The sequence below is a fragment of the Myotis myotis genome, unplaced genomic scaffold (genome assembly GCF_014108235.1).
Source record: "Myotis myotis isolate mMyoMyo1 unplaced genomic scaffold, mMyoMyo1.p scaffold_m19_p_17, whole genome shotgun sequence".
Lineage (NCBI taxonomy): Eukaryota > Metazoa > Chordata > Mammalia > Chiroptera > Vespertilionidae > Myotis > Myotis myotis.
In genome coordinates, this window is record NW_023416321.1 from 15,281,686 (window position 1) to 15,304,111 (window position 22,426).

The 22,426-nt window shown below is 47.3% G+C and overlaps 1 protein-coding gene and 1 pseudogene across 1 annotated transcript; one reads left to right on the forward strand and one right to left on the reverse strand.

Annotated features, from left to right (window-relative positions):
* On the forward strand, positions 1-220 carry LOC118672604 (annotated as a pseudogene).
* A 17,240-nt stretch (positions 221-17,460) lies between these two features.
* Positions 17,461-22,356, reverse strand: LOC118671493 (tubulin gamma-1 chain). Its single transcript, XM_036339726.1, has 11 exons — positions 22,073-22,356; positions 21,651-21,763; positions 21,279-21,446; positions 20,404-20,472; positions 20,056-20,135; positions 19,491-19,617; positions 19,170-19,256; positions 18,865-19,014; positions 18,290-18,442; positions 18,046-18,207; positions 17,461-17,859 (listed from the first exon to the last, which is right to left on the reverse strand). Exons 1-11 carry the CDS (start codon positions 22,119-22,121, stop codon positions 17,662-17,664), a joined length of 1,356 nt encoding a protein of 451 aa, XP_036195619.1. The 5' UTR covers positions 22,122-22,356; the 3' UTR covers positions 17,461-17,661.
* Between the last annotated feature and the right edge of the window lie 70 nt (positions 22,357-22,426).

Here is a 22,426-nt window from a genome sequence, read left to right on the forward strand (position 1 = left end):
AGCTTTGTGCAGTGGCCCTATTGTTAGCCAATGAAGTTTATCCAAGGCGCGATTATTGCTAATTGAAAGAAAAAGGTATGACAGTCGCCAGCACAATAGCTGTCTGGTGTGAATGAATCAAAATGATACCAATTTTCTTGTCAGATTGGCAAAATATATATATTTTTGGTGTACCACAGAATTTTACTAATTACTTTGTGTGCTATGAGATGAAAATGGTTGAAAATCACTGGCTAAAGTTATTAAATTTGGACTCTTAACTTTTTACTTATAGCTGAAGACACAGACAAGGGGAAGGATAGTGCGGAAGCCTAGGAAGGAGAAACTTCCAAAGAGGTGGCATCAGAGACTGGAGGGAGTTGGAGTAAAATGGAGATGGAAAAGGAACCTTTGACTATGGGTGAACATGGTGACTTTGGTGAGGATAGTAACCCTGGGCCATGAGAGAAAAAAACAGATTCCAAAAGGTTACTTACCCTTTTACATAGTTGGCACTCATGGAGACCTGAGGAATCATAAAATAGAGACATGAATGGAAAATAAGGAGGTGAACAGGAACTATATAGACTTTAAAACGGGGGGTTTTAATCTGGGGCTCACAGGTCCCCTCCAAAGATCTGTGGATAAAGTGTAGGGGATCCATTAATTTAAATGGGAAACATTTTGATTGTTCACTCACCGCCAACCAAAATGTAGCCTTTCCTTCCATTAGAACTGCAGGCATCACACCTCAGTAGTATTAGCAGCACCTGTGACTTTGCCACCGATAAAAATCACAGCTGTTTTAATCTGACATTACAATTTGATGCATATGTTGCAAAACATTGTTTATAGTCATCACTACTTGAAGACATAGGATATCCACTTCAAGATTTTTTGTTTAATGCATTAATAATGGGCACACAAAAATAAAAGAAAGAAGCACGTGTAGTACTATGTCACAACTTTTAAGAATATATTGTGACAACTGCATTTCAATATAATTGGTTGCCATGGTAATTCTATGAATATTGTTGCATGCACTAAAAAACATGATCTGCCAGACTGCCAGAGGCTTTCTCAGTGTGAACAAGGTTAAGGACTCCAACCGTAAAGGCAAAGAGAGAAGGGGAGATTTGTACCCCAGAAATGGGAGTGCAGTGTATTAGGAACATGGCTTTTTAGAACATAGGGGAGACTTCCATATTGAAATACTGAAGGGACAGAGAGAGGACTTTGAGAGCCGAGGTCCCTGAGGATGTTGGAGCTATTTGGATGCAGGGCTCAGGTGGAGGGATTAATACAGGAAGGAAACTTTTCCCACAGTAAACGGGAGGAAAGGATGAGTGTAGATAAAAATAAGTGTTTTCAGTGCGGTGGGAGTGGGGGCAGGAAGTTGAGGGGGATTCTGCCTGACGGCTTCCATTTTCACAGTGAAGTAGGAGTGAAGTTATCTGCTGAGAGTGAGAATGAAAGGGGAGGTGACAAAGGTAGGGAACAGAAAAGAGGACTAGCAAGGACAAGTAGAAGGGCTACCAGGTCAGTGGGTGGAGAGGGGTGGGGCAGTTAGAGGCCATTGGGTTGTCATGGCAACAGTCTGTGTGGGTGTGAGTGTAGGAGTCAGGGCAGAAAGTCAACTAGAGCCAGGGCTGGAATTTTACCAGGAGGATCAGGTGAAGAACAGGAATAAAGGAAGGATGGATCAAATTGTCCAGGCTGCGTGGAAGGAATGTGAAGCTAGGAAGGGCTGATAGCTTAGGAGAGTGAAGTCAACATTGGGAAGAAGAATGGGAATGAGAAAGCGGAGATGCAGGAACTGGTGGTCCAAGAGTGAACCAGTCCAGGTTAAGGGTGAGGAGTGGTTGCTGAGGTCTGTCCACAGAGTGTGGTGATGAGCAGAGAGGTAGTAAAGGGCACTGGAGGTGAGGAGGTCAAGGAACAGACAGTCCCGTCAGGACCATCCTTATGGATGTCTAAGTTCTCTAGGATGAAGGTGAGGCTTGGAGTGCAGAGGAAAGTCTGAAGAGTGTGGAAGAGTGATTCGAAAGTTGGTAGTAGTAGAGTGTGGTGGTGTTGGATAACGTGGGCCTCAAAGGAGGAGGAGGGTAAATAGTAAGGTAAATAGTAATTGTTTAAAAGTATCAATAGTAATTGTTTAAAAGTATCAATGAAGAGAGAAAAGAATGCCTACCCACCCATGCCCCTGCTGTGTAGCCAGGGCTTCACACAAAATAGCTCGCCTTTTTAAGAGGCCTGAGAGTATCATACAATTTGGACTATACATGATCTAGTACAGTGGTTTCCAACCCCAGAAAACAGTTTCCTCCCATGCCCCACCCCAACCAGGGGACATCTACAAACCAGCAGAGGCCTGTTTGGTTTCACACAGTGGTGCGGGTGGACAATGCTGGCATTTGGTACAGAGAGCAGAGATGGTAAATGGCCTGCAGTGTAGAGGACAGTCCCATATGGTGAGGAATTGTCCTGCCCCAAATGCCAGTAGTACATCTCCTGCACTTTATGGATGAATGAGAAGACTAGGGTTCCGAGAGCTGAGATGTATACTTCTGTTTTGGAGCTTCTATAGTCTTGATATTATATTAAGATATTAAGATCTGATGTCTATGTGTGAGGTCACTGTGGTAGAGAATGTTGGTATCAAATCCAACCCTCTTTCCCTAGTCACTTCCAAAGATAAGCCTACAGCTGCCTCCGTTCTGGCCAGTGGTATGTAAGCAGAAGTCATGGAATGAAACTCCTGGGAAAACCTTTTCAAAAGGGCAAGTGTGAGCCCTAACCGGTTTGGCTCAGTGGATAGAGCGTCAGCCTGCGGACTCAAGGGTCCCAGGTTCGATTCCGGTCAAGGGCATGTACCTTGGTTGTGGGCACATCCCCAGTAGGGAGTGTGCAGGAGGCAGCTGATTGATGCTTCTCTCTCATTGATGTTTCTAACTCTCTATCCCTCTCCCTTCCTCTCTGTAAAAAAATCAATTAAAAAAAAAAAAAAAGGGCAAGTGTGAAGCCAGATGCTCTGCTCTCTTCCTGTTGCTTGGAACTTGGTTCAGCAGCCGTCTTGTGCTTATGAATACAAAAGCCATACATTTGAGCCCTAGCCGGTTTGGCTCAGGGCATAGAGCGTGGGTGCCTGCTTACTAAAGGGTCCCAGGTTCAACTCCCATCAAGGGCATGTACCTCGGTTGCAGGCTCCAGGCCCTGGTCCGGGGCATGAGGGAGGCAACCAATTGATGTGTCTCTCTCACATCACTGTCTCTCCCTCTTCCTTCCACTTTCTGAAAATCAATGGAAAAATATCCTCGGGTGAGCATTAACACACACACACACACACACAAGCCACACATTCGAGATGGTGGAACACAAAGAGAAAAAGGCTCTGCGTCCTTGATGACCATGTGTCCTTGACGGCTTCCTAAGAAGTGTCTCAACCCTGGACCGCCCACCTCCAGATTAACCAAGTGAGACAAATAAGCTATTTGTCTGAGCTACTGTTAATGAGATGTTCTGTTCATTGCAGCTGAATGCTTTTCTACCTGATGGAGACATAGGGCCCGTTAGTAACAGCTGAGGCTGAACCCTGATTTTTTTCTCTTTCATAATCTACATTTTTGGCCCTAAAATGTATGACCTTAGCCCCCATTCCAGGCTGCCTCAGAAACACATTTTGCTAGGACTGTGTGCCATAAAATGTATTTAACTTTTAAACATCTTCATATTCTTTCAATGTACTTTCCAGGAAAGTAGCTTTTTAGAAAGATACACATGTTTCTAATATGTCCATCATTTGCTACATGTAGAACGGAGCTTCTGCCCTGTTGCCGCTGTGCATTGCAGTGTTGATTCCTCGGCAGTCCAGTGACAGCATGCTGGAGCTGGATGGAGGTGGAGATCATTGATGAATTAGGCCTTGCCAGTCTTCCCCCTCGGTATTCACATAGATGTGCAGCACCCCCAGGGAGGGAAGGGAAGAGGCAGTTTGCTGCGGGGAGGGCTGCTCCGAGGCCCCCATCACAGGCCAGCACCCCTTTTAAGCACCCTCATCTATGTCAACTTTTCCTTCTACGAATGAGAAAATGGAGGCTTGTTTCTTTTTTAAAAAAAAATGTATTTGCATTATGTACACATAATGGTATTATTGTGCATGGTCTGTATTGTCCCTTCTTTTATTATGAAAGTTGTACTTTTCCCCGTCTTGTGGTAAATATGATTTCTGTTCGACTCATGATATATTTGTGTTGGTACTTTTGTCACAGTTCCTTTTTAAGATCCTATTGTCCCAGCCGTTTGTTTTGTGCTTCTGTGTCTTCACAGGTTTGTCTTTTTTTTTTTTTAGATTTAAAAATATTTCCAATATGATAAGATATTGTATTTCCTGCTACTGCTTTGGTATATTGTTATATTTAATAAGTTGATCTCATTAAGTATCTGGGATTGAGTTATTATTAATTTATTTCTAGAGTTTTCATATCCTCCTATATAATAAAAGGGTAATATGCAAATTGACCAAACGAGGAGGAATGACCGGTTGCTATGATGTGCACTGACCACCAGGAGCAGACACTCAACACAGGAGCTGCCCCCTGGTGGTCAGTGTGCGCCCACAGGGGGAACGCTGTCAGCCAGAAGCTGGGGTCATGGCTGGCGAGCACAGCAGTGGTGGCAGGAGCCTCTCCTGCCTCCGTGGCAGGGCTAAGGATGTCTGACTGCTGGCTTAGGCCTGTCAGACATTCCCCAAGGGCTCCTGGACTACTAAAGGGTGCAGGCTGGGCTGAGGGACACCCCCCCCCCCCAGTGCACAAATGTCGTGCACCGGTCCTCTAGTGTATATATATATATATGAGGGAGAGATATTATTTTCGTTTTTATAATATAGTTTTATTGATTTCAGAGAGAAAAGGAGGAGAGAGGGATAGAAAGATCAATGATGAGAGAGAATCATTGATTGGCTGCCTCCTGCATGCCCCCTACTGGGGATTGAGCCCACAACCCAGGCATGTGCCCTGACCGGAATCAAATCCGGGACCCTTCAGTACATAGGCCAGTGCTCTATCCACTGAGCAAATCCAGCCAGGGTCCAGTAGTACTTTTTATTAATGGTTTTCGTTTGTCTTAGAGCTCTTGTTTCCAGTCCTGGCCTGCCTGCCCCTCTGGCTCCTTACTTCCTTGTTTATGACTTTGGCTATTGGCCCTAGGCCTCTGCAGGTCTCGGACAATCCCTTTGTGCAGGCTTTTGGGACAGGCGGAGATTTCCCCTGTGAAGACTGTCAGAGTCCCTTCCCTTGCCTGCTTCAACCCCATCTGTAAATTAGTGATAGAAGCAAGTCAGCAAATGTGTTTTCTGGATGGACCAAGACCAAACAGGTTGAAACAATGTTCCCTCTGTTGAGTCACCCTGTGATCACATAAGCAAGGAGCCCTGGAAATAGCCAGTGTCCAGTTCCCTCTGCCATCATGCCTCCCTGGCTCCGGAGTGATACTTGGCTTAAGGTGTTTTTGTTAATCACGTGTTGAAGCAAAGTCATTTTCAAACTATTGTCACGTGTTGGAATCAAAGTAATTTTAATCTTATCTTCCCTAATCTGAGTTGACATCAGTGTGACAGGGTTCCTCCTCCTTGGCATATCTTAGAACCACTGGAGGGTACAAAAAACACACAAGATTTTATCCTCTGGAGCCTTTGCTTTGTCAACGTAGATTTTTTTTTTTTGAAAGAAAGAAAACTGTCTTTATGTAAAGGAGACATAAGACATGATTGTACATAGAAAGATCAAAGGACTATTAAAAAAACCTACTAGAACTAATAAGTGAGATTAGAAAGGTTACAGAATACAAGGTCCATATACACAAGTCAACTGTATTTTTAAAATTAAAGTTGTTTAAGTACTTATTTTTTTAAATTGTGGTAAAATGTACATAACATAAAAGGTAGCATTTTAAATGTTTTGAGTGTACAATTCTGTAGCATTAAATGCATTCATATTGTTGTGCAATCATCACGATGTCTTCTTAACACATAACATTTTTATTGCTAAACATATTTATACACATCATATATATATATGATGAAGAATTGAAAATGGAATGGGGAAGGTTGCATATTATCTGCACTTCTACTTTGAGATAGAAAAAAGTCTAAGCACTGAGTTATTCTATATATTTAACTGACTTACCAGCCAGTCTGAATGTGGCAGCATCAGATTCCTCACACTTCCTTGGGAAGACAGTGGTAAATTACAGAGGTAGTAAAAGTAATTCCTAGAAGAAACGGGCTTAGGAAATGAGTTATGGAGGTAAAGGAAGGTAAAGTTATGGAGCTTGAGAGTGAGGAAGCCAGTGGTAAAGTGCTTGGGGGGCAGGGAGGAAAGACATTAAATATTGTAATGGTTGATGACAGTTTATTCTATCTTATATAATAAAAGGCTAATATGCAAATCAACCGAAGGGTGGAACAACTGGTCACTATGATGTGTACTGACCACCAGGGGGCAGACGCTCAACACAGGAGCGTCTGCCCCCTGGTGGTCAGTGCGCTCCCACAGGGGGAGCGCCACTCAGCCAGAAGCCAGGCTCATGGCTGGTGAGTGCAGCAGTGGTGACGGAGCCTCTCCCATTTCCGTGGCAGTGCTAAGGATGTCCGACTGATGGCTTAGGCCGGCCCCCCAGGGTGAGGGCCTAAGCCAGCAGTTGGACATCCCCCAAAGGCTCTCGGACTGTGAGAGGGTGCAGGCCGGGCTGAGGGACCCCCCCCCACTTCCCAGTGCAAGAATTTCGTGCACTAGGCCTCTAGTATAAAATAATAACCTCTATCAAGTTTTAAACATTACAACATCAAAACATATTTGTTGTAGTAAATATACTAGCAGTTGAGCAGAAATATAGTTAAGCAGAAAAAGAAAAGAACCTAGAAGGATACTGACCTTTTGGGAGTTCATAACTGCCCCTTTCAGTATTTGAGGATTTAAATAGTATTAGTGTGTGAGTTAATTGTAAGCCACAGTTAGCAACTTAGTTCAATAGCGTCTCATGGTTAATACCGAGTTCCCGGCAATAACACATCAATAGGTTTTATTTCTGCTTGTGCTTGAAAGTAAACCTTATGATGGATTTATTTTATGTATGTCTGGGTTTCTTTTTTCCTCCTCCTAAATAATGTTTGCTTCGTCATTTGGTTAAGTATATCTATGTATGTAGGGCACAGTACTAGTATGTGGAATGTGCTTTCTGACCTTTGAATTGGAAGAGACTTGATTTCACCAAGTGTTATTTACATTCCTAGGTGATCATTAGGCTTGGATAACACAGAAGTCTGATAATGAGAATCTGGCTTCTATTCAATTTGAAAGAGTGGTATCAGTGCCAGATGGTGAACTGCCAATGGTAAACTCCTTATCTGCACTGGTTGAGGGCTGGTATTGCACACATTTCCCTGGAATGGAATATCCAAGTGGCTTCTGTGTCCTTTAGCAATTCATCACCATCTTTGAAGAAACAGACTCTTTGAGCCAGAAGCCAGCCCCTTATTTTTACACACCCCTCTACCCCTAATCAGACACAGGTGTGCTCCCCTCCCAGTTTCCTCTTGCAGTCGTGTGACAAGTTATTTACATTAACACATGAACAATAGAGTGAGAAATTATTTAGCCAGGAGATATCTTGCTCATCTTTGTTGTCTTCAGCACTTAACACAGGGCCTGGATCTTACTAGCTTCTCAATAAATATTTGTCCAGTGAATGAATGATGAAACCAAAGCACAGGGACAGGAAGTGACCTGCCTAAGATCACAAATCTAGTTAGTAACTGATAAGTAGGTTATGATAACATTTTAATTACATTGCATTGCTTGAAAGCACATGGTGAGAGGCCAGAATTTGGCTGAATCTTGGAACAAAGCTCTGGTAACAACAGTCAGTCCTGGCCGGGTAGCTCAGTTGGTTAGATCATTGTCCCACTACGCCAAGGTTGTGGGTTCAATCTCTGGTCAGGGCACATACAAGAAGCAACCAATGAATGCATAAATAAGTGGAACAACAAATCGATATTTCTCTCTCGTTCTCATTCCCTCTTCTCTCTAAAATCAATTTAAAAAAAAACAACTCTGATAATAGGTTACTCACAATTAGAAATTCATGTAATAGTTCATAGCATCAAGAGTTGACTCTGATTTGGATCCCAGAGGTGACTTTTTGGTCCCTTGAAGTTTTGTTTTTCTTGCTAATGCTCTACCAGTCTGAATGACGGGTCCATGTTTATGGGGAGGAAGAAGTCACCTTGGTTAGGAAAGGCTAGAATGTGAGAAGTCCCTGATCTGTGGAATGGCAGTGAGATCTCCCCCATCCCTGGGGTCCACAGACCCTTGATGATGTTCATAATCAGTCTTTGTTGGAAATACGTAATCATTTTTGGCATAGGTGGGGGTGGGGTGGGGGGGAGGGAGGCTTGGTGGCAGCCGTGTGTGTGTGTGTGTGTGTGTGTGTGTGTGTGTGTGTGTGTGTGTGTGTGTTTTTGTGATGAGGACTTTCCTGTGCCAAGATCAAGACTGGTTTTTTAGAGGCAGAGAGGTTTGGAGTAGGATACTAGCATGAGAACATCAGCTCAGGGATAGCTGTTGGTTTTGAGGAGATCAGAGTAACCCAGGAAATGGAATCTGGCCAATGGCCAGATGGCAGTCATCACTGAGCTCAGCAGAGTTCTACCTAAAGATGTGCTCCAGGAAGGTCTGGCCAACAGACCTGGTAGAAGCCCTTTTCGCCCACTATTTCAAGGTGACCTGGATGGCAATATGGGTTAGGTATGTAGTCTGGGCTACACCCGTATATAGGGGTGTATTGGTGTGGGCTAGGGGAGTGGCCCATGTCCTGCCTCCCTTGGTCATTATAAGCCTGCTGCTTCAGCCAGGTGGACCTCAGGAATGAGATTGACCAGCTTTCCTTCCCAAATCCTCTGCAGGCTTTTATGCATATGGAGAACAAGTAGGGAAGAATTAAGCTTAAGCTCTCACTCTTATGACTGCCTGTTTCTTTAGAAGTGCCACCATTTCTTTATTTGTAAATGTTTTTTTTTAAATCCTCACCTGAGGATATTTTTTCCATTGATTTTCAGACAGAGTGGAAGGGAGGCAGGAGGGGAGTGGAGAGAGAGAGAAACATCGATGTGACAGAGACATATCAATTGGTTGCCTTCCACACGCATCCCTTGACTGAGAATCATACCCAATCCTTTGGTCTGCAAGCTGACTCTCTAACCACTGAGCCAAACCGGCCAGGGCTTAAATGTTTTTTTACTTTTCAATTACAGTTGACATTCAATGTGCCATCATTAAAAAAAAAATACAGTCCTGTTTTATTTCTTTTTAAAAAAATATTTTTTTATTGATTTTAGAGAGGAAGGGAGAGAGAGAGAGATAAAATCAATGATGAGAGAGAATCATTGATCAGCTGCCTCCTGTACACCCCACAATGGGGATGGAGTTTGCAACCCAGGCATGTGCCCTGACGGGGAATCAAACAGTGGCCTCCTGGTTCATAGGTTGACGTTCAACCATTGAGCCATGCCGGCCGGGCTTCCTTTCTTTCTTTCTTTCTTTTTTTAAATTGATTTCAGAGAGGAAGGGAGAGAGATAAAAAAAATCAATGATGAGAGAGAATCATTGATCAGCTGCCTCTTGCACGCCCCCTACTGGGGGTCAAGCCTGCAGCTGGGGCATATGCCCTTGACCAGAATCGAACTGGGGGACCCTTCAGTCCACAGGCTTACACTCTATCCACTGAGCCAAACTAGCTGGGGCTATGCCATCATTTGCTGACATCAGGAATTGTTAGCATTGGGTTGGGGTCTGAAGGATGGGTTTTATAAGTCAAAAATCATTTGAAATTGTTTTCAAATTCATGTTTATATTCTTCTGGGGAGGTTCATAGTGGATTCTCAAAGAGATCCATGAATCAGCAAAGGTTAAGAACTATTGGTGCAGGGCAAGCGGAGGGAAGGGACCTTATTCACCTGGCAGGAATACAAATGAATGGAGAGTGGCAGGGTAGTGATGATCAGTTCGGTGGTTCAGGGCCTATGGATTAGCAGCTACTGCATCAGCTGACAATAGCAGTTACCTGAAGGCATGTGCACACACATCAGGTTAGAGATGGTGGTCAGGGACTTGCTGAATGAGCGGGGGACAATGGCAGTGCATCAAGAAATAAATATGCGCTTCAAAGGAACAGCTGCTGGGGTGGAACAGTCCCTGTGGGGAATCCTTGGACATAACTCAGCGGTTCTCAACCTGTGGGTCGCAACCCCTTTGGCGGTCGAACGACCCTTTCACAGGGGTCGCCTAAGAACATCCTGTACATCAGATATTTACATTACGATTCATAACAGCAGCAACATTACAGTTATGAAGTAGCAACGAAAATAATTTTATGGTTGGGTCACAACATGAGGAACTGTATTTAAAGGGCCAGAAGGTTGAGAACCACTGAGTCATAACTGAACACCAGAGCAGACAGCGTTTCTGTGTTCTCAGGACTTATGTCTTTGTAATCTCCGAGAGGGCCAGGTTACAAGGATTTCCAGGGGCCACAATAGACTTAATTTAAGGTTGCTGCCTGGCTCTGGGTGAGGGGGCCCTCTTAAGCTATATTGCCTATGGTTATGTTCTAGAAGCAGAGGAAGCAAGTCTGGCCTTCCTTAGCCTCTTGACCTACACCCTACATGTTCATCTCTCCGTCATTCTTTTCATGAACTTTGGGGGATTTTTTCATATTATGTCTGTGGCCAGTGCTCTCTGAGGCATTTCCAGCCTCGGAGGCCCGGCGGATGGGATACTCAGAATGGTACCATTTGCAGAACTGGGCAAGGGAAAAATTTTGGGTAGCATTTCTTTCTAGGTTTAGGAATCCTAAGCAAGGGGACATGGAGTGGGAATTCTCAGGGAAGACTCTGGATTAGGGAAAGGAAGATAAATTATCTTCAAGATTTGGGGCAAGAAGTGGGGCTGTTTGGCCCAGTGTTTTCCTCATTGGCCCAGCTGTAGTTTGGTGACTCTGAGGCTCTCTCACTCTTTTTTTTTAAAAAAAATATATATTTTATTGATTTTTTTACAGAGAGTTAGAAACATCGATGAGAGAGAAACATCGACCAGCTGCCTCCTGCACACCCCCTACTGGGGACGCAACCAAGGTACATGCCTTTGACTGGAATCCAACCTGGGACCCTTCAGTCCGCAGGCCAATGCTCTATCCATTGAGCCAAACCGGTCAGGGCTTTTTTTTTTTTTTTTTTTTAGTTTTAAAAAATATATTTTTATTGATCTCAGAGAGGAAGTGAGAGGGAAGAGAGATAGAAACATCAATGATGAGAGAGAAGCATTGATCAGCTGCCTCTTGCTGCAGCCCCACACTGGGGATCAAGCCCACAACCCAGGCATGTGCCCTGACCAGTGACCTCCTGGTTCAAAAGTCAGCGCTCAACCACTGAGCCATGCCGAGGGGGGGGGGGGGGGCGGCGGCTCTCTCCCTCTTCACCACCTCCTTGCAGCCGTCTGTTGACCGCAGCTGAGCTCCTTGAGCAGGGCCACGCACTGGAAGTTGTTTCAGAGGAACACATCCAGTTGGCCACTTTGTTTTCCCCTATGGGAGACCTTCCAGCTGAGCCAGTTCTGACCGCCCCTTTTCCCAACTTACTTTACAGGTTCCGCCTTGGAACTGCTCCACTGATATCGCACTTCGGTGCAGCGGTCCACAGATCCGGACAGGAGTCATGACTATTATTTGATCTTGTAGGAAGTAAGACATGCACAGTCACTAGTTTGTTTCCATTCAGGTGCTAATGGCGCCTTGTATAAGGTATCCATTGAGAGCATTTCCAAAGTATCAAATATCAGAAATTCAGCTACATCAGGCCATTTGTTCCTGGCTACCATAAACTATTCAGTATAAGAATCTTGGGTGCCCTGGCTGGTTTGGCTCAGTGGATAGAGCATTGGCTCGAGGACTGAGGGGTCCCAGGTTCGATTCCAGTCAAGGGCACATGCCCAGGTTTCAGGCTTGATCCCCTGGAGGCAGCCGATCAATGATTCTCTCTTCATCATTGATGTTTCTATCTCTCTCCCTCTTTTCCCTTCAATAAAAATATATTTTTTAAAAAAGAAAAGAATCTTGGCTATTTTTTCTTATGTCACGCATACAAGGAATTTTTAAAATTTCATTTCTAAACTTGCAACAATGATATGTCTTCCCCACTTTTCCCTCCTCTTTGAAAACGGCCTAGAATTAAGTCACAATATTCCTAATCTGTAGGCCAATAGGGAACATGCACATTTATCCTGGGATAGGCTATTATCTGATTGTGTGGTATGTCTTTCAATGTCTTGTTAAACGAAAGGCAGGGAGCAGAAGCTGTGGCCTTGACATTATTCTTTCATTTGTTCAACCAATGTTTGTCTAACAGCTACGTTGTGCTAGGACCTGGGGTGGATACCAGGGACACAGAGATAAAAGACACTGTCCCAGGCATGGAAATGCATAGGCCGGCGGGGAAGACAGGGAAATTAATCATTAATTGAAACAAAATGGGATAATTTCCAGTTGACCAGGAACAGAGTGCAAGTTACCCTGAGGAAGGTCAAGGCTTCTTTCAGTGGAAAAGGAGTAGCTCTTCATTTGATCCCCAAAATTCGCAGTGGATCGTCAGTCTTATTTGTCTAAGTACTATATGCTTTGGGTGGGGGGGGGGGCATTGGATTAGGCTTTGGGGAACACATTTATAAAATCAGTTGTATAACGTACTGATTCTGCTTTATAGTGAAAGAAACATATCTATTAACAATTTAAAAACATCAATTTTTATATTTCCCATATTTGCAGATATTACTTTTGAGGCACAAGTTGGTTGAATATGTAATTTTTAGGGATAAGACTTTTCACAATTACTTGTTTTAGAGGAAATCTTTTTCTAAAATAAAGAGCTAAATTATCTTTGGGGAATGGGAAGAAAATTTCTTATCTATATGTTTTCTACATATGAAAATAGATTTATGAAGCTTACTATAGGCCATGATTATAAAAATGAATGTAACATCTAATTGATTATGTAACTATATTAACTCATTGTATAGAGCACCAGTTCTTATTTTTTTAGGTGTTTTTCACACAAAAAATTATGAAACTTGATTTATGTACTTGTCTGAGTCATGGTATACATCTTAAAAAATTTATTTCAGAGAGGGAGGGAAAGGGGGAGAGAGAAACATCCATGATGAGAGAGAATCATTGATTGGTTGTGTCCTGCACGCCCCGCACTGGGGATCCAGCACCCAACCCAAGCATGTGTCCTAACTGGGAATTGAACTGTGACTCCTGGTTCGTGGGTCAATGCTCAATCACTGAGTCACACCAAGGGAAGGACAGAGAGAGAAACATCAAAGTGAAAGAGGCACATTCCATTGGTTGCCTCCTGCACGTACCCTGATAGGGCCCGGGAACCTGCAACCCAGGTACCTGCCCTTGATAGGAATCAAATCAGAGACTATTTGGTGCATAGGTTGATACTCTAACCACTGAGAACACCAACCAGGGCTGTGATCTCTATTTTTAATAAATGATTGCTTAATTCATGAGCAAACAAATGTCACCTAGGCCCAGTTTAGCTCTGATCATCATACATACTGTTTCAAGATTTTCTGGTCATTCTCTGTGAAGTTCTTTATTTTTTGTTTTTATTTTTTTCACTTTAAATTGATTTTTTATTTATTTTTAAACTTTTTAAAATTTATTTTTTATTGAATGCATTGGGGTGACATGGGTTAATAAGATTACGTAAGTTTCAGGTATGCAGTTCTACAATACATCATCTGTATATTTCTGTGGAGTTCTTTAATTTAGGGTGATCAATTGTCCTGGTTTTCCCCAGGACTGAGGGGATGTGGGAATATGAATTTTAAAACTGAATCCAAGGGGTTCTTGGGTCTCAGGACTTTTAATGTTAAAACCAGGATGAGTTGGTCACCTACTAATAATTCAGTGATGGATCTGAGGGTTGGAGGAAAGACTTGCCCACCTCTGGGTCCACAGCCAGGGTCACTACCAGAGCACTCACTGCCAGAGACCTGGGGGGATGTTTCTACCTGGGTGGCATGGGGTGTTAGACCCCCGACAGACAGGGCCTGTCACTTTGCAAGAAACTCAGTTTTACAACTCATGCCTCAGTGAGCTGGCCCTTGGGGATTTAATGAAAACTTCTAAGTGATGAATGAGTACATCAGAATGTCAAATTCAACTGTTTCTGTTCATTTCCTAGGGTCGCCCCTTCCCTGCTTAAGACACCCGAGAGGCAATGAAAAGTGAGCCAGTCGCAGTTGGCATGACTGGAGGGGGTATTGTATAGTGAATTTTAATTACTTTCCACTGCAGAGTGCCTGCCCGGTTCTAGGGAGCTCTAGAATGCTTGTGGCTGGTGGAGACCATGGGTACGGCTTCCTGGACGGATCCCCAGCTGTCCAGCGTCTGTGCTTATCCTCATCACCCCCTCACCTCATCTCAGTCCCCTTTCCAAAGTTACGATCCCCAAGTTTCAGATTTGTTTACCCCACTCTGTTTTGGGTCAGATGCTTCCTGCTACTAGGTCTCTGCCTCATGTATGTTCGAGGGCCCCTAAGGTCACATCACATGGAATATTCTGTGAACATTACCTGTAATTGGCTCATTTTCTTTCTTTGTTTAGTCGAAAAGAGGCCCCATCCCAGGCTTGAGCATTTTGCCTCCTCTCCAGTGCTCCCATCGGCCGAGTCTCTCACTGGGACTGCTGCTTTTGCGGCTTGCAGTCTCTCAGACACCACAGGGATTTTTCACCGCCAGCACCACCTGCTGCCCTGATTCCCGGAGGCCTCTCTCCCTTTCCACCCGGCCTCCTCACTGCCCTCTAGTTGACACACGTTGGGGTTTGTTGCTAGCCAAGAACAGGGAGGGGCTGCGCTGGTGTGGGGTGATGGGCCATCTGGAAATAGCCCTGGGGGAGGGGCCTGGCTCTGAAGCTGGCACTGAGGTATTAGACTGCTTATAATGCCTGGCACTCAGCAGTCAGAAAATATCTTTGCAGGAGGCTCTTTGCAGATCCAATTAGTTCTTCCTCCCCGGGAGGCCCACTTGTGTAGGGCGTTCACTGTTCTGGGTTGGAGACCATCGTACCATCCACACAAAACTTTTACTCTGGACTGGCTGGGTGTTTCCCTCTGCCTGGGGCTCCTGCAAAGGAGGGCCCTGGGATCTTTGTGGCCTGGAGGTGGGCCAGCTGGCCACTCACATGTAGGAGCCTCACCACAGCTGCCACCTTATGATCCCCACTCACGCAGATGCCCCCAAGTGATGAAATGCTGGTCATCAGGGGCAGGAGCAGTAAAGGGAGAGGAGCGAGGTGAGGTGAGGGTGGTGCCGGGGCCAGGGGTGGAGCCAGGAAGGCACCAGGTGCAGGCTGGTTTTCCCTGAAGTCAACCTCCCTCCCTGACTGGGAGGATCGCCCTGAGTCAGCCTTGGCAATCGATAGTGAGAGGCTCGTGCTTTGACTGTTGTAGTGACAGGTTTGTGGCCGCCCTGCCCAGGGCATGGCTTCTGACTGCCTGTTCTCTGCCCAGTAACCTGGCAAGGGCTCCCTTTGTTCATTAGGGTCTGGCCTGTATGCTGTTCTGTTTACAGAGCTTTATTAAAGATAATAGGTTCGTGAAAGGAAAAGTGTGTCCCAGGCCAATAGTAAGGGGAAAATGTTTTTAACTTGCCCCAAGTTCCTGGGTGCTCTTCAGCCTCTATTGCAGCGGTTCTCAACCTGTGGGTCGCGGTCGAACGACCCTTTTACAGGGGTCGCCTAAGACCATCCTGCATATCAGATATTTACATGGCGATTCATAACAGTAGCAACATTGCAGTTAATGAAGTAGCAACGAAAATAATTTTATGGTTCGGGGTCACAACATACATGAGGAACTGTATTTAAAGGGCCAGAAGGTTGAGAACCACTGCTTGGGAGCTGCAGACACCTTTTAGGGCCGCGTGCTGAGCTCTGCCAGCCCGTCCCTCATCTGCTGGGCCGGATCCTCCAGCTTTGACCGCAGGCAGCGCGGGGTGGTGAGGGTAAGAAGGCAGACACAGGGCCCCAGCTACTCTGACCTGGGTAATGGGGACATGTTGTAGGTGTCCCTATAGTTAGCTGAGGCTGACACCTCCTCCCCTGGATTGCATCTGCCCTACCTGCACAGGTGTTCAAGGTCCCCACATCCTCTGACCACTAAGGGCCCATCCAATGGCTCTAAAAAAACTTCAGAAACGGGATGATTCTACACCAGCCCTGTAAGTTATCACAAAAAGCAGGCTGATGTACAATATTTAGCAACACTGAGGCCAGTCAGGCAAACCAGTGTTTGACTCCAACTCTGCCATCGACTAGCTGGGTAACTTGGTAAATCAAATTCTTGGCCTGTTTTCTCATTTATAAAATGGGATTAGTAATAATATCTACCACTTCAGAGGGTTGTCATGAGGATTAAACAAAATGTTTAGTACTTAACCCAGTGCTACACGTTACTGCTACTGCAATCCTTACCTTTGGGGTGCATAAGGGCCTAAAAGGGGCCCTACAATCCACCAGTCTATGGACAACCTGCTTTGCCCTTTTGATCCTGAAGATCTATTTATTTTTAAGAGAGAGACATTGATGTAAGAGAAATATAGATCACTGTCCCCTGTATGCGCCCCAACTACTATACCTGGGTATGTGCCCGGAACGGGAATCTAACCCACAATCCTGGTGTACGCAACGACACTTCAACTGAGCCACCCAACCGGGGCGATCTGGAAGCTGTAGATAACTACGCATTTTCTACTTTCCTGCCGTCTTCCACCAGAAGTGGAAGGCACTGGCCCTTTAAATAACCAGACCACCTGAGAACAGAATCATGGCACCTAAACTATGGGCCCATTTTTGGCCCTGCTTAGTCTAGGCTTCAGGTTTGGTTTCCTGACTTAATTGTCCTAGGCTCCAGCTGCCTGACCAGTGACTCTCCTGGCCCGGCTCTCAGGCACCGCCCCACTTGCTGGATTAAAGCCACTGGGCGGACTCAATAGAGTCTGGTGGTGGGGGCGGCAGCTGTAGGCCTGCTGCCCTGACAATCAACAAGACACTCTGATGTGGGAATGTGAACCTGGTGGAGCAGTCACCTGATACAGGGAGGGGTGGGAAGGGACTGGGAGCCAGGGTGTCAGATAGAGAGCATAGCAGTATCTATAGGCCTTTTTACCCTGGAAACAAATTTCTCAAGTGGGCCAACCCCATCCCTGTTCTCCAAAGCTAGGCAGGAGAAGGAAAAACCAGGGGACGCTATTTGCTCAGAGCTGAGGATGCTAGAAATGGGGGAGGACCCTGTCAGTGATGGGGAGAGAACAGGCATTCCGCTTCCCCAGTTTCCAGGCCTTCAAAGAGACCAGTGATTTGATTTATATCCAGTGCTTTATTAAACATAGTCTCATCACAGGAGAAAGACACGTGTCCCCACGCCAACAGAGAGTATACGGATGTGTGTTTATGAGAAAGAAATGTGTGAGGTCCCTGATCTGTGCTCTGAGGGGTGGTCAGTCAGGCGGGGCCTGGGCCAACCAGTAAGGCAGATGAGGGTCTCTGTTCTGGGGGACTCACTGCTCCTGGGTGCCCCAGGAGATGTAGTCTGGCCGCGTGGCTGCGTGGTACTCATCGATGAGCTGCTGCACAATCTCCCTGGATGTGTCCAGCTCGTCAAAGTTCTCCTTGAAGATGTCCTCCTTTCGGAACTGCTCCAGGAAGGCCTCCCGCTTCCGCAGCTTGTCATACTGGCGACAGGTCCTCTCAAAGAGCTTGAGGTGTGCAGAAGGCAGGGGGTCAAAAAGAACTTTGAGAAGCAATATGGCCCAGACAGCCAGGGAACCAAGGCTGGGCTATCTTCACAGTAAAAGAGCAGGAAACAGAGCAGCAGGGATGCAGACAGGTGAGCACAACCAGGAAAATGATTATGGGGAAATAGGTGCTAACTGGAAACTCACCGAGGAGATGCTGGTGTGGTTGGCCATCATGAGCCCACTGACCCGGTGGGCAGAGGGCAGGTAGGGAGACTTCCTGGACAGGGCCACTTGGATGCTGGCTGGGCCCCAGGGGATGAAGTTGGCCAGCTTCCGTTCCCGGATCCTCTGCAGGCTCTTGTGGACCTGGGGTGGGCACAGGGGTGGTGGTGGTCGCCTCTCCTCTACCCCTGCAGGGTCCAGGGTGGAACGAAGGGGCCTCACCTACCTGAGTGGGGTCCACCTCCCCCTGGATGATGTTGAGGATGGCGATGTAGCAGTGGTTGGTCTGCCGGTCCCGGCCGGTGGACACCATCACGTTCTTGGGCTGCAGCAGCCGCCTCATCACATCCAGGACCGTGGTCTTCCTCACACTGGCCACCTGAGGGGACAGTGGGCCACAGGGACCAGGCCAGCACTCAGGGCACAGTCCACAGATGCACGGACAGAGAAGAGTAGGCAACACATGTCCCCCACCAGACTGGGGGCAGTATGGCCTCCTTGGGGAGTGTCTTTAGATTCAGGCCTATACTGAGCCTCTGCTGTGGGATCAGGAATCTTAGCCGCCTCAGCTCAGCAAGCTCATGGCCCTGTGCAGGAGCATAAGCAGATCCCGTACAGCCCAGACCCTGCAGGGAGCCAAAGGCAAGGCAGAGAGGAGAGCAAGTCAGCAAGGAAGTCTTACAGTCTGTGCCAGTCCCTGAGCACAGAGCCTCCTGGGGCAGCAGGGAGGAGGGAGAGACTGGGTTAGAGGTTTCTGGGCCCGGGGCCAGTAGGGCCTGAGACACCGAGGGCTGTTCTTACCGACTGGTCCGTGGTGAGGGGGGTGTAACCAGTCATGAGGAAATGGAGCCGGGGCGTGGGAATGAGTGAGGCGATGAGGCCGATGAGGTCGTTGTTCATGTAGCCAGGGTAGCGCAGGGTGGTGGTGCTGGCTGACATGATGGTGGACACCTGGGGACAGGGATGCCATGTCATTGGGTCTTGGCGGGTTGGTGGTGGTGGTTGGTGGTGGTGGTGGGGGGGGGGGGAGGATGCTTCCTTCCCCAGACAAATGTTCCAGTAGGAAGGGGTTCCAGTCCAAAAGGAATCCAGAAGTAGGGGCTCACCAGCTGGTTGATCTGGGAGAAGGACGGGTTCTGGATGTGCAGGCGGTCTGTGGCGATCCGGTTCAGGGCTGTGTTGTCCAGCACCACCTGGGGGGACAGAAGAAGGTGGCAGAATTTGGGGGTTAGAAAGAACAGGAGCCCTGCCTGAACCGGGGCTCTGAAGCTTCATTTCTCTTGAGCCTCAAAGCCAGAAAGACTCATTGAAAAGGGACTTGCACAGGACTAGAGTCCAGGAGGCCTTAGAATGGATTTTTTTAATGCATGAAAATGATGAAACAGGCAGGGGGGTGGGAGTAGGGAAAGGCAGGATCCAGGACTCACCACACAGTCTGCGTTCTGGGTCAGCCTCTTGAGTGTGAGCAGCGAGTTGTAGGGCTGGACCACCACGTCGCTCATCTCGTCCTGGTTGGGAAACACTGAGTATGTCTGCACCAGCTTCTTGGGGTACCTGGTAGGGGTTGGGAGAAGAGGGTCAGGGCAACAGACTGTAGGCTGGGTAAACACTGGGCTTCCCACAACTGTCTGGAAGAAGCTAAATCTGGACGGGGAGAATAGTAGGGGCTACAGAACCAGTAGAGAAGGGGCACTTGACTTTGGAAGTCTGTAACTTTCCCAAAGGGCAGAGAGACATGTTAGGACCTAGGGTTCCAACTCCAAACTGTCCAAACTTCCTAAACCTTCATCTCTTCATCGAGGGTCTGAATTCTAGGCTCTGGTTCCAAGCCCCGGGAGTGGATTGGTTCTCATCATTGTATCTTAGCTTTCCTCACTACAGGAGGAACTAGAAGGTCCCTTTCCTGCTCCAGTGAATAGGAAGGTATATGTGAAGGGACTCCCAGTTATTTGGAAAACCAAGTCCTCCCAGCCCCTCAAAACACAGACGTACCTGTCATTCAGCCGTTCTAAGAGGTAGGAGCCCAGGCCAGAGCCTGTCCCCCCGGCGATGGAGTGACACAGCACAAAGCCCTACACAGGAGAGGGGTGGTCAGTGTCCAAGATTCTGGCAGAATTTCAAACTGAACCCATGCCACAATTTCCGACTCCTATTTTTCTGAGCCCCCTCCTTCCACTTCCCTCCCCCCACATATAGAGCTTAGGAGACTCTGCCTTATTTCCCGGGAGGTCTTGTGGCTTCCATCCAGTGCAAAGGGCCTGGTACCTAGCAGGTGGCTTCTAAAGGGTGTTACTAAGCTTTCTCTATGTCACTTCCCACCAGCATTCCCGAGACACTTACCTCCAGACTGTCACTGCCATCTGCCTCCCGGTCTATGATGTCAAAAATGTCTTCGTGTATTTTCTCTCCCTGTATAGACATGGGGAGGGTCAGAGTGGCAGGACCATGAGACAAAGGCTCTGACATCAGAACTGCCTCCCTTACTTCTCCTTATGGCACCTACACGTCCTGTTCTGCAGCACAGTGGCCCTGCTTTTTTATTTGCACTGAGAGGTTAGGAGCAGGCACTCTATAGCCAGACTACCTAGGTTCATATATTAGGTCTAGTTCTATTTAGCCGAGAGACTCTGGGCAGGTTACCTAACCTTTCTACACCTGCTCATCTGTATAATGAGGGAAATAATACAGGTCCACAAAGCCTTATCTAGAATCTTTGGGGACTTATGTTTTGGAATTCAAATGCTTCAGATTCTAGAAAGGTAATATGGTACACATAATGTATGTTCAGTAAAATGCCAGTGGGGGTCTGAGGTGCGCTAGTCAAATACATGAACATTACTGCAAAGAAAGGTATGAGTAATGACAATAAATTGGATACTCTCCATTGAGAGTATTGCTGCTAAATGAATTATAAATCAACTTTTGCTTTCAGCTTTCAGAGTATTTTGGGGATTCTGGGAAGGCAGATAAGTGTCTGTGGGTTGTTGGGAGGTTTAAATACTATATGTAAAGCATTTACTATGGCCCACAGCACTAGTGTAGTCTGTTAATAATAGGACATAGTTGACTTAGAGAAAAGAATTCCCCTCAGTCACCTCTCTCTCTCTCTCTCTCTCTCCTTTTCCCACTGTCCGATTTCATCTCTCGGGGAAGCCACAGGGCCTGTCCCCACATGGGAAAGGTGTTTCGGGTCCTGCCAGGGAACAGCAAATGACCTGGGAGAATCCACTGGCCCAGTTGTTGCCAGCTCCTCCTCCGTGCTCTGACAGGTAGATGTTCTCTGGGTTGTAGAGCTTGGCGTAGGGGGAGTTGAGGATGGAGTGGATCACCCGGGGCTCCAGGTCCAGCAGCACAGCCCTGGGGATGTAGTGCTCATCGTCTGCCTGTCAAAGGGAGTCCAGGACAGAACCCACTCAGCAAAAGCCTGCCCAGTCCGCCGTCCTCCCAACTTTGGCTCCAACCTGCCCTCCCTCCTTAAGCCAGCCGCCCTGGCCCCTGTGCCCAGAGGATTTCTCAGCACCAAGCCTCTGCCCTGCCCTTCAGGACCCCTGGGCAACTGCAGGCTCTGGCCAAGTAGTTGGAAGCACCTGGTAGAAAAAGACGTCCTTGCGGTCAGTGCCCTCGGTGGCGAATTCCTCCACGATGCCCTCGGGGCTGATCCCATGCTCTGCGCACAGTTGTTTCCAGAACTCGAACCCAACTGGAGGGAGGGTGGACGGGGAGAAAGAGGATATCTGGGTCTGGGCAGGTTCCAGCTAGGAGCTGGGGGACTGAGCACCTGGGTCCAGGGATAGGAAGTCAAACTTCAAGAGTCTCCCATGAGAGAGGAAAGGGCTGTATGCCAGAGGCTGGGCAGAGGAAGGCCCCTCGGGGCTGGGTAACTGGACACTGGGTGAGGCATGTCCGCCCTGACAATTCTGGGAAGGGCAGATGGGAGTCTAGGGTTCCACACTGAAATCCCACTTAATCTAGGGAGCCTGGCTAGTGGAGGGGCCGGAGGTTCGCTCACTCTGATTGCCGCACTGGCCCAACTGTAGGGTGATGATTTCCCTCGGCATCTCTCTCTTCCAGCACCGGCGCTGCAGCCGCTCCTGCTAGCAAAGCGGCCGCCCGCCAGCCCGCTCACCGCACGACGCAGGCGCCAAACAACCCGCTCCGCCCACAAACTTTCTCCGCTCCAATGAGAAGTGAGAGTTCTGGCGATGGCACTTCCTTATTCCTTTGGCTTCAGTCATGCAAACCGCGCGTGCGCAGCTCCTGATTGGGCTTAGCGCTCGGGAAACGGACGTACTTTGACGCAGCGCTCTCTCCTCTCGGTGGTTGCCAGCGAGAGCCCTTGCGCAGGCGCAGTGTCAAGGGACTC

What these genes read in the sequence shown, in the direction of transcription:
- LOC118671493 (XM_036339726.1), bottom strand. Translation starts at nt 22,121, where the DNA reads ATGCCGAGGGAAATCATCACCCTACAGTTGGGCCAGTGCGGCAATCAG. An exon ending in CCCAGAACGCAGACTGTGTG is followed by an intron (nt 19,257 to 19,490) that starts GTGAGTCCTGGA and finishes CTGTCCCCCCAG; the next exon opens with GTGGTGCTGGACAACACAGC. An exon ending in CCCTCACCACGGACCAGTCG is followed by an intron (nt 18,443 to 18,864) that starts GTAAGAACAGCC and finishes CTGTCCCCTCAG; the next exon opens with GTGGCCAGTGTGAGGAAGAC.